The sequence below is a fragment of the Scophthalmus maximus genome, chromosome 2, assembly GCF_022379125.1.
Source record: "Scophthalmus maximus strain ysfricsl-2021 chromosome 2, ASM2237912v1, whole genome shotgun sequence".
In the NCBI taxonomy this organism is placed as follows: Eukaryota; Metazoa; Chordata; class Actinopteri; order Pleuronectiformes; family Scophthalmidae; genus Scophthalmus; species Scophthalmus maximus.
Genome location: NC_061516.1, coordinates 3827220 through 3842172, shown reverse-complemented (window position 1 = coordinate 3842172; position 14953 = coordinate 3827220). Strand labels below are relative to the sequence as shown.

Here is a 14953-nt window from a genome sequence, read left to right as displayed (position 1 = left end):
AAGTAAATCCTTCAAAATAGGAAAGTGAATGTTTGCAGTGAGAGAAATGTGTCAGAGGTGTTAGCTGGTGTCAGCCAGCTGCAGCAGCTGTGTGAAAAGACTCCTATGAGGGGTCAGAGATGAGAGCTGGGGCAGATATTTTGAGGGGAGGGGAAGGCAGGGTTGAAGGGTAACTACTGTAGCGAAAACATACTCACCAGGACCCTGAGCCTTAGAGCTTAATGTAGATACTCCTGTGATCCCTAAGCGCATGTAGAGTATACATCTATCAATGTCATTACCTTGTGTAAAATGATCTCAACTCTGTCAGCGTTTCAGCAGCAAAATGTGAATACAATTAATGCAATGGCTAAATCTGAGAGTTTGAAAGAAAAAGAAAACTGCCGTTTAGGTCATAAAAGAAAAAAAAAATCTGGACTAACAGTCAAGGATTTTATGATTTTTCAAATGTGCATTAAGACCACACAGCAAACACACACTAAAATGTTTGCAGAAGATGAACATCAAAATTACAAACAGCTCATTAAGTAATTAATGGGATTTGTAGCATGGGAGGGAAATATCCCTCAAGTACACATTTACAGAACAGAACAGTTATTAACTTTTCTTGGGTTATGTTGTTTTTGGCTAAGTTTTCTGGATTTTCCTTTTAAAAGACAACCTCTTTAAAAACATCGCGGGCCAAGAAAAACTTAGCTGTGGAGTTGTTCAGCTGACCCCTGCCCCCCCCTCCACAGTCATCCAGCAACACACAGATACAGAGAGGTCAGACAGAGAAAAATACTCACTGGACTGGTTCCTCCGCATCTGTCCCTGAAAACAAAAAGAGACAGTAATTAATCAAAGACGCATGAGACTCGCCACAACATTTCATTTGTGCTTTCCAAAACTTGGATAATTTTGTCTCGAACAAAACTTAAAATACCATCAAGACAGAAATTATCATTCCCTGTACAGTAAGCATAAAACTGGCCCACAGACTTTTTTATAAAGACAAACAAAGTATTCTAAGAGTCATCATGTTTTTCTCTGCTTCATTACATGTTAAACTTTAAAAAACACAAATCCTTTTTATGTCAAACAAGTTCAAACTTTAAGCTTTAAATAGTGTTTATATGATAATATTTAATTTGAAGTACATAAAACCATAGTGAAAATAGGGTAAAAAAAACAACTTTAAAGATGAAAACTATATTATTAATTATTCCCAGTGGCCGAGGGCATTTTCCACTTCAGAGATAAAGACAGTAAATCACAGGACTACTCCCGACTCACACATACCAGACGTTAAACGTAGGGTAAAAAACTCAGCAGCGCAAAACTGTGCATCTACGCCTGTACCTTCGATCAGTCAGGGACAACAGAGCGCGTGCCCCCAAAACTTCACCAACTTCCTTCCCAGAGCCTTTTTGCGGGGACATAAATCTGCAATGTCATGCTGCATAACACAAGATATGCAAGATATGCTGTTGAGGGCCACCAACCCAATGGAAACTCAGAGCATCAATTTCAATAAAGAACTTATTTGAACAGGGAGAAGGGTCGGAGGGGGGGGATTGTCAAGGGAGGTGGGGAGAGAAAAAGAAAAAAAATGGGTTTAAGGAACATAGCAAAAGCGTTTAACCACCGTAGAGCTGTGAGGCCAGGGTTTAGTCCCACAGGCGCTAAGCGGCAAATGGGTTCAATTACGACTCTTGCTGGCCACACACACACACACACACGACTTCCATTGCTATTTCAATAAAGGGAACACCGTGGAGGGAGAACCAAACAGGAGAAGAAATGAAAAAGACAGAAAAATGAGCACTGAGGGGAAAAAAAGAAAATTTCTCAGTAATTCACACCAGATGATGCAACGTTCGTCACCACCTTGGATGTATGCTCAAAATTGTATCCAGAACTTTAAGGTAGAAGTAAAGCAGCAGAAGGGTGGAGAATATAAATCTGAACACATAGAGAGGAAATTAAATGCAATGTAATGATTCTTTTGGTATTTAAACCAAAATCAGTCAAACACAAAAACAGCGGTTTGTGTTTTTTTCTACTCGAGAAAGTAATTGTGGGTTGGAGTCACAACAACATCCAAAACCAAACTGCACGGAACAGAGTCGAAGGTTTAAAAGAGAACATCTTTCCTCTTGAGGCTTGTTACATTAAATAGCAAAAAAAAACATCCTCTATAAACTTGGAACTTATCTTTACCATTAATTCCAAGGGTGGAAAAAAATTTAACATCTGTAAAAAAAAAATTTAAAAACAAAAGACAACCTAGGCAACTAACCCTATAAATAATTCATAAATAACCACAGCAGAGTCCTGTCTGGAACAAGTGGGCTCCAATAAAACTCAAAGAGTGAAAGCAAACAAAGCAACAAGGAAAAGAAAGAGTGAGGTTGAACACAAACAGTGTGGAGGAACGGTGGTGAGAGGAGAGGGAGGGAGAGGCCGAGGGAGAGGGTCCAAGCCGGGGGCGGGAAGATGCCGTGACATTCGCTTAATGTGCAGCCGGGGAGTGCGGCGGGTGAAACCCACTAGACCCCCTTCGCGACACTGAGCGTGCCCTCTCAGCCACTCCACAACACCATTAAAAACAACAGCAGCTCAGTGCACACACGGTGCATGTTTGCACACATGCAGCAGTGGCTTTAAATTTTAATGGCAGTTGCTATTTTCATAGAGCAGCGGAGAGTGATTCAGAGACTGAAGGGATGGTGAGGGACAAGGAGCTGAATGAAGGGCTCCATGACTGAGGTCACGGATCAGACTGGGCTCTCTCGGCCTGTGTGTGTGTGTGTGTGTGTGTAGCTGTCGACCAGTTCAACAAAACATCCCCTGCAAAGAGAGCAGTGTGTATGAGTCTGCAGTAAAGGCCCAACAACATCAGATACTTAGCTCAAAAAATATTGTGTCTGAGTTACTGAAATTTTTTCTTTAAAAAAACCCCCCAACAAAACCTGATTCCAAGATTCTTCAACATGAAACTAAAAACACAACCTGAAATGTGTGAAAGGAGAAATAGTACCGAATCAGAAACCCGTATGGCATATGAAATAAATTGAACATAAAACATAGGCCTTTTCCATTGTAAATAAAATAAAATGCTATACAGGAGGGATAGCACGGTTGATTAAATTGCATTCCCATGTACCCGAACAGAGGTTAGATATTCTCCTGTTGCCCTCTAGTGTTCCACATGCAGAGTAGACTTGTGGCGCAGCAGAGCAGGACAGCAACAGGTCTGTGTTTGGGAGTTTTACTATTCAATATGTCACAAAGCCATACCAAGGTGGAGGGGGACAGGATGATGTTTCCAATAGAGGCCTTGAGCTCGTCAATGGTGGCTCGGTTCTGGTGCGTGCCGTTGTTTGGCTCAACGGGCTTGATTTCTACGTGGAACTTCCTGGGCTCCTCCTCATCCTCTGAGTCGCTGGACGAATAGAAGGAATTCTCTTTGGCATGTGAGCGGGAGAAAGGTTAAGGAGACAATGGCGTCAGGGCAGAAAAAGAGACAGAAAGCAAGATCATTTACTGTCCAGTTTTGCTTAATCCCGTCGCCCCGGCCTCAGGCTGCAGATGGTGTGAACACAAAAATAAAAAACTGATTACGTGATGTTACAATCTGGACTGAGTCTGAGAGCGAGGAACAGCTTCAGAACGTAATTAAAAGGATATCATTTTCATTTCCTTCTGGCCTGATACAGAAGCCCTCTGCATCAACTTGAGGAACATTCTACAAAAACACAAGCAGACAAAGGTTGTGGCACAAAAATCAAACAATGCACCATTCAGTTAACACAAAGTTAAAGTGTCTTTTATCATCAGTGTAAAGCGGCTAAATGATACATATCCAAATTGTATTTCTCAACACAGCTTATTGTGTTACAGTATTTTTTTTTTATGAAAATTGAAATTTTCAATCAAGTATTAAGACAAGGTAATTTTAAACTGCTTGTTATTAGACGATACATGTAATATTATACAATTCAAAATAGGACAAATAATTGCGTGTTGATTAGCAGTGACTTCATGATTTAAACATTTATTTTGTCTTCTTTCTGTCTTGTGCTAAACTTTAGTCAACTTTTCTTGGTCTAAATTAAAAACTTGTTAACCCAAATTTGATTTATCGTCATCAAAGCAAATCACATCAACAAGAGTAAATTATGTAATTTTAATTTTTAAATATAATTTATTGCATTCTGCTTTTAAGGTTTTACAAAAAAGGAAAATAGACAATCTCTCATTTGTATATACAGAATCTGCAATTATATCACTAATGAAATGTGGTGAAAATTCTAACAACTCAATACACCCACAGACACACTTAATTTTAGTTTCTAATTCTGCACAATGCCCACACAATGTGTGGCTGACACTCATCTGAAAAACATGTCATAATGTGCGACAAGAGCTTAGTGGTTTTACAACTACAAATTTTCGCATTAAGCATTTATATACTGTACGTGATTTCGGAGGATACAAGGATAGTAAAACAGGAGACAAGGGAAATATCTTTGTTGAAATTCAGCGTTGCTAAAAAAAATATATAGCTTTGACTATTTAAAAGATATAATTTTAAGTTCATAAAATATTTTTATTTATGCATGATGGTTTGATTATCAATATTTACTTTGTGTGTGGTTCTGTGTGTGTGAGTGTTTCTGTGTGTACTAGCTTGCGTACAGCATTCTGGATGTCTATGGCCCCATAGTATCCAGGGGGAGCGCCATTGGCAGTGTTCTACATGCAGAAACAGAGAGAAATAAATGAATGAATGAGCATATCTACCACACAAACAAAAGGGAACGGAGAGTGAGTGAGAGAGAGAGAGTGAGTCACGTGCTCAAGTAGTAAAATACCAAGCAGAATCAAATGAACAGGGATCTTTTCTACCTCCTGCTGTTTAAAATCAAAAGAACATACAAAGCTGAATTAATATTTAAAGTGTAAACTGAAAGAATACATTCATTAGCTGAGGAAATTATACTCACAGCAGCTTCAACTTCTGTAGACTCCCTGAAAGAAGGGGGAAAAAAGGGTCCCATAATGATTCGATATTCTTAATTAGTTTTAATCAGAAAGAAAAACAAGCAGCATGAACTGTGTTGGTGAACTGAGGATGAAAATGTCTTCACTCACGTGGAGTCGGTGTCCTTGTCTTTCCTACGACCTGGGATGCCGAATGGTTTTCGCTTTCTGGGTTTAGCTCCTTCACACAAGAACAAGAAGAATCAAACATCTTATCTAAAATACGTGAGTTTGACAAGTTGGATGTAGGTATTTAAGGTTTTTACTTAAGTGAAAAGTCACTTGCAGTGTTATTTTCAAAGCTTATCTTGTGTATCTTTAATTTTGTGACAAACCCACCTTCAGTAGCAATAGCTGTGTTGCACTCCTCAAACTCAATGGGTCCTAATGAGACAAAAAAATCATTTAGGTTCAGTTGGCAAGGAAAGGGTCAACGACCCCCTGCTGTGAATGCTTGAATGCACATCACGCAATGATCTCACACACACACACACACACACACACAGACACACACGCACACACACACACACACATTGGCAAACACACAATACGCAGTCTGGCATGCTATACAGAGTGTAGATACACACAGGGCTAGGCTGGTCCCAGAGGGCAGACAGGGTCAATAGCGGAGTCAACTGTTTGTCTGGTGGCACTCCCTCTTGGGCACACAAATGCGCTACTGTACAACACAGACTCATCCTCACAGAAAAACACACAAAAAACTCCCCACCTGGGACACATGAATCATCACGATCATAATCCAATTCTAAACGTCTGTGTGTGTGTGTGTGTGTGTGTGTGTGTGTGTGTGTGTGCAAACAGCAGGTATGACCTAAGCTGAAACGAAACCTGCCCACACGGGACACGCAAAGTCACTAAACCTATTACAATAAGACAAACAAGACCAAGATTACATGCAGAGAAGTGTTTAAAGCCACATGGACAAATCTGCTCTCAGGCTTAAGAGATGCCCTTTTCTCCTTCTCTTTTGCGTGCAAAAAAATGGCCAGAATAGAAAAAGAACTATGAAACAAAAGAAATCAAGCACAAACAAACATGCAAAGCCCGCCGAAATAACGGACTGAACCTACAAAACGTCATATCTACTCAAGCTAATGACCGTGTTATCACTTGGAGCACAACCAGCTATGGATTTGATTTGACGAAAAATAACATTGCTTTTGGTTATTTGGATACATCATTCAAAAACAACTACGTTTACACTAAATTTAGTGCTCATCAATTATACACATTTACCAAGGCCCTGCACTGGGATTGTCACGCTTCAAGTGCGCCTCCGGAAACATTTATGGAGGCTTTTCAAAGGGTCGGAGCTTTAGTGCACACACACACTTACACACACACACGCACACTCACACTAAAAGGGCATTTGCATTTAGGAAGAATTGTAGGAAGACTAGAGGCAAGACATGCAATATGTGTATGTGTCAATCAGTGAAATCAAATTTAAATTAGACCCATGCGTTTAATTGTAAATTGAAACACACACACAAACACACACATCATTTAAATTCTATGCTCCAGTATTGATGGTGCAGTTTGACAGTTATGTGACTACATCTGGCCACTTAACAGGAACCACAACATCTTGCTGAAATGCTATATTAGAAATAGTTTTTCTTTAAATGTATGACATAAAGCACATGTAGTGTCTGCTATCAAACCAGAGAGAGGCAGATGTGCTGCATAAGACTAAAAAGCGTAATATCTTGCAAGATGAGCAGGAGAGACAGAGAGAGAGAGAGAGAGAGAGAGAGAGAGAGAGAGAGAGGGCAGGACCCTCTGGCAATATTTCTGATACACTAACATGCTATGACCTGAAAACAACAAAGCTAATGATATTTTAACTCAAAATGTATACATTAGCAGTGGTCCAATGAAGTCTCCCCAGAGGACGCCAGTCGCGGGCAGAATTGACGCATTGTTTGGCGTGTGCAATGCCGAGTGAAGCGCAGGGAAGCGGCGAGTCACGAGAGGCATGCATCACGCCAAGTGAAGTGGATAAAGTACACCAATGACCGATCTACTCTACTGTGCAATATCAGGCCTCTTCACCGCCGGCAAATACACAATGAAGAGCACGAATAGCTGCTTGTGTGCACGTGCGTGTGCGTGACAGAGTTTCATGCCAATCAAAACAAAATTGGCATGCTCACTCAAGAAGCTTTCTCCCATGGGAGGAAGTGAGAGAGACACACGCAGACGTGGTTATCTCATCGTCCCCATTCGGTCATCGTACCGACATAAAATCAGGGAGAGTATCTGAATTTTGAGGTGCATCTTTTTCCTGGAGAGGAGGCTCGTGATCATTATCTCATTTGACATCATTTTCATTAAATGGATCAGCTGTAGGTGTTGTAAGAACAAAAATAATTTAAATAAAGGGACCCAGAAAGGGAGAAGCTCTGGGATGTTTAACAAATGCAGTGGATCCATGTAAGGCCGAGGCAGAGCAGGAACTCTCTTCCGCTAGCATCCCACGATTGCATCTGACAATATTTATGCACACCAACTGCAACAAAAGTCTAAACACCAGACACATGAATATTACCTAAATCTGGGCAGACATTAGGAACTGTTTAAACATCTCCTAAACAGACAGACGACTTTGTTTATACAGGGGAAGATGTTTCTCTTCTTTATACTCTCTGTGAGGGAAGCATGCAGTCACGCATGAGCGGAGGATGGTTTTTTAAATTGCATATGCTTCACATGGCACTGGGAGTGGGAGAGGGGCAGAGGGGGTTTGCGTGTCTGGCCCACCGCCAGTTGACAGCTCAGCTGGATATCGTTGAACACTCCGAACCCCCCTGCCTCGCAGTGTGTCACTTTGGGATTGTTTCCGCAATAGAAAGTTTATTCAACCTCTCTCTCTCTAAAGGCCCTGGACTGGCCATCCGTTCAGCCATTTAATCAGGGGACAGACAGGTTATTTTTCTGACAGGGCCGGGGCTGCTGTGCAATCCCTAATGAACAGCTTGATACAAGAGGCATTTTCTGACCGTTTTTTAGCCTCAATTAATTCTGCTGTCCAAACAAATGAAGGCCACCACTCCTAAGACGCAGCGTCTGGACACAGGGGTCACCGTTTGTGTACACACAAAACACAGCAGAGGTGAACCCTTTGTGCCTGTGACCTGACGTAATGTAGTACAAGTACAGGAACTGGTAAAGTGATCGGATATTTACGACGGGGGCTTCCAACTGTTCGCAGATTTTCCTTGACTAATTATTCGTTGATGGTATAAAAATCAAGCTGCTCGCTACTAAGCACAAGGGTAACTAACTATCAGTGAATGAGCTGAGCGTGTGTGAGTGGGGAAAAGAAGGAGGTGAAGCGGTAGAGCCAAAGGAGTCCGAGGAGTATTCCCTTGATTATTGTGGCATGGCAAAGTTTACACAAGAGTCATTGTTGAGCTCTGACCTCCTGAAAAGGTTGGTTCTGCCTGCTTAGTCTGTGAGCACAGCAAAGCCCCCCATGTGTCACATGCTTACTGGAATGCCAAGCCTGCCTACCTTTACAGCAGATTACTATGATTGACTCTGATGGCCCTCTCCTTCTTCTAATTGCCCCTCTCTATACACCCCTCCCATCCCCACAAGGCAGGAACAGGCACAGGGCCCAGGACAAACACGGACATAAAGGTCTGTGGTGGCTTACCTGGTCTCTCCTTGCCCGTTCCTTTGCTCTCAGCCAGTTTCTGTATTAAGCTCTCCACAGAGGTGTTTTCAATGTTCCTCACAAATTCACTGTGGAGCTATATGAAGACAAAAAGAAGAAATCAAAATTCAATGACAGTTACTTGAAACTCAAGAGACTTAGTGGAGGTGAAACAAGCTCAACTGCAGCTGATCTTTGATCCATTTAGTGTCAGTATTAGGAATTAACACAGTTACTTGGTGATCAATTACATTCACAGAAAACGGTTATTTTGGGGATATGTAATAATTGCCATTAGGGTCACTATTCAAAGGTCAGATTAATTACATATCCAAGTGCTAGCAGCACGGCCACGTCCAGCGTCACCAAAAAAAGGACACTGAATAAATATTGCAGAGTGTTTTTCCAGTGCCCTGAACCTGACTGAAGAATGAGATTTTTCATTCCGTTTACTCTTAAGTTTTTCTTCAGGCAGTCACTGCTCTTTTGGTGATGTGAATTTCCAAGAAAATCTTTTAAATCTAACACGACATGCACAGGCTGTGTCGAGATGAAATCCTGTCAGCTGGATACTTAAAATCACTGCCCCAAATGAATTATGTGGTTTCTCACCAACAGTATGAAAATGTTTTTCTCAATATAATTGATGAAACTAATTATGTACAAAGTTCTTCCCTGATTGGCGGGAAATGCAGTTAGATGAGTCAGTGTTCAGTAAGCCGGAGTTCAGCGTATGAGTTAGAACTTTTTGGTTCTGTCATAACTAGTCCGACTTTAGGATTATGGGCATAAGCCTGCTATTGGCCACCTATCACATTGAGCACTCTTCTCCACCTCCTGTCTACAGCCGTTTTCAGTATCCTCCTTGTAAGGAGAAACTACAACTACAGCCAAGGTGCAACCTACACTCGATTGTAGCCGTGTTTTGGTCGAAGATTTGGACGGTGCAATAACACGATCCACACAAATCTTTTACTGTTTTTTGTGGTGTTTCCTTTGCAGGGAATGACAGCGAACGCCTCCACACATACATATACAGCAGTACTGTCCCTGCATCCTGGTCAAAACGCCACACAAGATTATTTGTGAATGGTTTCTAAGAATGAAGATAAACAAAGGATTTAAGTAATGTTTGGTGCAATTTGTTTCATGGTGTACAGGACGGAGGCAAACACTCCCCATGTAACTTGCACTGCTTTGCCTTTAGTTGATATTTCTAACATTTATTTAGTATTTGGCCTGTGGAGACATATTGTATTTTACTTTACTGTCATTCTATTGAGTCGGGTTGAATCATCGTTGACACTGTGGTCTGCCCTTTGGGCAGTATCGGAGGAAGGATAGTGCTTGTTTGCTTGTTTGTTTTGGATGTGCATGTGTGCTTGTGTGTTTACTGAGGGGGAAGTGAAAGCGATGTATGGGCATGGGGATGGAGAACAGCGGTTGACTGTGCCGTCTCACCAAACCATTTAGATGTGCGTGATACTGTAAGCGCAGAGTGGCTCCACTATCAAACAAACACACACGCATACACACACATATGTGTCTGCCCCCCGGGCCCCTGTAGCGAGGTGGAGTGCATTAGCCTTCTGTGCCCTGGCAGGAGAGGATGTTGGGGGAGGGTGATGTGGGTGATGTTGGTGGGGGGGGGAGTATGCTCACTGCAGCACACGCGATCTGTCAGGTGCTGCTGCCCTGATGGGGGGGGCACTGATGTCATCAACCTGCGTACCCTGCTCGCCACACACACACACACACACACACACACACACACACACACACACACAGAGAAAAAAACTCGGCCTATGGAGACTTCTCTCGCCCACATGCTCGGAACATGCATCTGCCTTCAAGGGATCCTCACTCGCACACAAATGCTCGTTTAAAAAAACAAACACAGCACGCACACTGACAGACACACCTGCCCTTATGTGAGTGTAAAGCTCTCTGTGCAGGAAACAACACTCTGCACTTCTCTCAACTGAAATAGGACATTTATGTTTTCTTTTTTTTCCCTCTCATCCTTTTATTCTAACCTAGTTATCCTTCACGCCCACTGAGCTGATACTGGATAAGTCTAGTCCGAAAATGCCTGCAAGGTTGACATGATTACTTCTTGATTTTAGTGACGCACTTTCGGTTCCTGGTACCCTTCACTTTCATTCACTGAACTTCCCTGCAATTATGTCTCATCTGATAAACTGGTAAACATGGACTCACCAGCCAACTAAATGGGTTTAAGGCACACAGAGATTCATGCTATCCAACCCCTGATGTGCAAGTCTTTTTGCAGGCACTACAACTATGCAGCAGAAGTTATTAGTGCAGCGACAGGGACAAAAATCCAACACAGATTTCTCACCAAGGAACACTATCATGTAGTAAGTGACTGACATGACTTTTTCACTGGCACAGTTATGTTTTATGTTATCATATTATATTTGGAGATTTAAAAAAATGTGTTTTGTCTGTTCGCTTAAGTAGACCAGCAGTACACTTTACTTATTTTAAATCAAATTGTCCACAACTTATCAAAAACTGAACTTCATTAAAAAAACGAAGAAAAAACATGTCTATAGACGTGTCTGCATTTATAGGCCTTGTGAACTCAGATTTCGTCCAATGCTATGATCCTCAAAAAGCCAGAATCAATCAGTGGACCAATGAATCAGTCTATCACTACTACCAGGTCTGTTTAATGTTGACCAGTTACAGATACAGGCCCCTGGTGGTGGGCAACAGCTTTTCCTCTAAAACACACATGGGGGCAGACAACCTCTTTTTTGCTTTTATTTTATCATCGATGGACATCCACATTTTAGCACATCATTTAGCATGTATTGAAAATATGAGTATGTGACAAGTTAATCTTTTAAATATTCAAATCTTGTATCTATGGCTGAAAGTATTTAAACATCAGTGGGACAGAATGCAGGGATAAGAGAGTCATGTCTTCTGTGTATAATAATATACGTGTGTATGCATGTCTAATTGAAAACAGTCTTCATATTTGATATTTTAAATGTAAGACTATGCACATGCATGATTTTGTCTGTTTGCTTCTCAGCATGAATGCCTGTGGGCTCGGTGACTAAGCACAATGTTGCAGAGCTAAAACTAGTCCCAGCCTCCTTCACCCTTCTCCCTCCCTCACTCCCTCTCGCCTCGCCCTTATGTAATAATGATATTCCCAAAGTCCCTCACAGCTTGGTTTGATGAGCACTTATCTCCAAATCAAAATTTCTTAGGCTCATTCAGATTTTCTGGTTTGGAAACACTGGCCACTTGTCTCCAAGCAGTATTTTAATTTGGCTCAGCAACAGGCAGCAGCACAGCCCATCTCCTGCTTGGAAGCAGGAAGTGTGAGACTGAATAACCTGCCCTCCACATTCTTTCCAACTTGCCGCACGAGCCAAGGGGTTGGACTGAGGCACTCTCATAGTAGAGCTGCGTCGCCCTCTATGGACAACAAGGGAAATACAGTGACGCCATCACTACAGAACAGCCACAGATGAATGGGAACAGAGAGGCAGAATGTAGTAGGTCTTTGTAAATTCTGTTCGGCACTGGTAAGTATGATTGCTGAATAAATAAATGAAAATAAATCTCTGTTTAACATTAAACACTGATTAATATGGTTGTAAACGATGTTTGAAAGCGTTGACAATTAGAGTTGATCACGCTTGCTGCCACTTTCTGAAACCCAAACACTCTTCCAGAAACGAACAGGCCTGTGCAGCACATTTAACTATCAGACACAGTGTTTGGCAAGTGTTTGGACTTCTGGAGGTGTTTTAGGTAGGCTGAGAGGGAGTTTTGATCAGTTTTTAATTGCTCGGCATAAAGGGCTGAATGGACCATTTCCTGCTTCTTAGTTAAATGATTAGCGAGATCAAAGACGACACTAATTGATATGACACACAATGAACCCAATGAGCACAGCCTCAGGTCAACAAGACACCTACTCCACCCACAGGAATGTTAGAGTATGTGTGTGTGTGTGTGTGTGTGTGTGTGTGTGTGTGTGTACACACTCACCTCTCCTATTTGAATGTGTGTTTCGTCGACTGACTGCGAGTATGACTGAATGATCTCCTTCATGTGGAGAATGTGGCTTTCCTCAATGTCTTGGAATTTCTGTAACACAGAGCGAGAACAGTCAGGTGCGGCGCTGCAGTGCAAACAAATCATCCAGTCACTTGAAGTCAAATTAACTGCATGCCAGCAAACCCGCATCATGGTATCGGTCTCATTTCAAAGTCATGAAAACAAAAATAAGGTCAGAACGAAATGCAGCCAGGGAAACTTCACTTCCTTATTTTGTCTCTGCCTCTTCCCATGAGTCTGTTTGGGTGGTCTATGGCACGCACGCACGCACGCACACACGCACACGCACACGCACGCACACGCACACGCACACACACACACACACACACACACACACACACACACACACACACACACACACAGACACACATTATGGACCTCAGGAGTAAGCTGTATTAAATCATAACCTGAAAAGCTAGTGGTTGCTTTCATTTGACTCTCACTCTGGGGTTGTGGGGTAAACCAACGATGATGAGTATAGATCATCGGAAACTGTGAAAGGAGAGGAAAACGAGCCGCTCCTACCACAAGCACACTGCACACAAGCGTCTGAGACTACTTCTGTCATTCACCACAATATGAGGCAGCATACGCTCACACACCGACACACCCACCCACCCACATATACACACATATAGGAGCCTCAGTGATGTCAGAAAGCCACATGTGTTCAGTGTTTATAACTCATGTCCACATGTGCTGAGTTTGAAATGAGCTGTAGACTGCGATGCCAGGGAAGCAAAGCTGCAACACCATTTTTCTCTTGGGGGGAAAACAAAAATGCTGGGATAACCAGGACCTTTTCTGGCGGTGGAGCTGCTGTGGCGCAGAAGGATATGGAGACCAAATTCTGCTGATCTGATTTTAATTTGGAGTTTATCTAATCAGTCGCTCAGATGGATCCAATCAGAGCTTTCCACAATGACTCTGTTGCAGAGAAAAAAAACACATCTGGAGATGATACAGGGCACAAAACCTGTAGAATACACACACACACACACACACACACACGGCTGACGCATTACACAACACAAGAGTGTTGCATACCATAGAGACAGACAACGGGCAGAGTTAGTGAGCGCATATCTCATTTAAACACATACACACAGCACAAGGGAATTTTTACAATACCTGTGCAGTTTCTGCCATCTTCTGTTCAAATTCTGACTTGGCTGTGGCGTATTTCTCCACATATGCTTTGTAGGTCTCGGTGGCTTTTTTGGCTTTCACTCCAGCCTGCAAAGTATAAACAGACAGATAAATGGCTATCATAAGTTTATATACTGTAGACAATGGGCCTCTCTTTTCCCAGCTCAAATGACGAACCAGCAAGGAAGCCAAGTTCCTCTTAATGTTTGGAGGCAAGAGACCTTTTTGGGGTTAAAGTTTCTGTATAGACTGCAGTGTTAAGGCACTTCATCATGCCTTATTAGCATACCATGATTACATGGGTGTGTGTATGTGCGAGTGTGACCTCCCACCTTGTCCACATCTCTCTGGGTGGCCCCCTCTTTGCGGAGGCGCTCCTGCTCCACAGTTTTGGCATTGTAGATCTCCTTGGATTTCTGCAGAGCCTGAGATATGGTCTGGATGTTCTGGACGGCCTCCAGGGTGGACGCCACCTCTTCTTTTGTCTGACAACACGCAAATGCATTGTACAGTTACCCAGCAAACCAAAGGCTAAATAATAAGTGCAAGTGTCTCCCATAAGACTATATAGATCTATAGATACACTTTAGCAAAATACACATTCAACATTTGTGCTTAAATACCCTTGCTTATTCTGTGAGTTTGCCAAAAAAATAAAATTGGACAGAGGTCCTTTATTGCTGTGGTAAAACACTTTTTCACGTCCTCGGTTTCACTCTCCAGCATGTGACACAGAGCTGTTGCAAGGCACAACAGGAAGTGATTAAAGTTATGCGTGTCAATTAAAAATAGATAGGACTCTGCATTTGATCTCAAGAGAGTGCATTTGGTCTGTTTCTATAGCTCTTCATATCAACAGTTAAACGATATAAAAAAAGCTAAATCAAATCAGGAGGAGATAATGATTTACAATTCCAGTGGTCCCACTAGACTTGGTTAATTAATAGTTGTATTCATTGTTTTATTTGCTGCTCATCTTGACACAGT

General features: G+C 42.1%; 1 protein-coding gene across 8 annotated transcripts in view; it reads right to left on the bottom strand.

The window, feature by feature from the left end:
• Positions 1-14953, bottom strand: part of fcho2 (FCH and mu domain containing endocytic adaptor 2) — a 42148-nt gene that overhangs the window by 15578 nt on the left and 11617 nt on the right. For 6 of the 8 annotated variants that reach the window (XM_035626362.2, XM_035626353.2, XM_035626355.2 and 3 more), the window contains exons 5-16: positions 14299-14451; positions 13949-14053; positions 12749-12847; positions 8711-8807; positions 5368-5412; positions 5140-5209; positions 4992-5016; positions 4684-4740; positions 3673-3730; positions 3283-3458; positions 789-813; positions 198-242 (exon numbers count right to left, since the gene is read on the bottom strand). In XM_035626362.2, coding sequence (XP_035482255.1) covers positions 198-242; positions 789-813; positions 3283-3458; positions 3673-3730; positions 4684-4740; positions 4992-5016; positions 5140-5209; positions 5368-5412; positions 8711-8807; positions 12749-12847; positions 13949-14053; positions 14299-14451 — 955 coding nt within the window. The remainder of the gene's footprint in view (positions 1-197; positions 243-788; positions 814-3282; positions 3459-3672; positions 3731-4683; positions 4741-4991; positions 5017-5139; positions 5210-5367; positions 5413-8710; positions 8808-12748; positions 12848-13948; positions 14054-14298; positions 14452-14953) is intronic. The other 2 variants (XM_035626354.2, XM_035626358.2) reach the window with 1 other exon arrangement.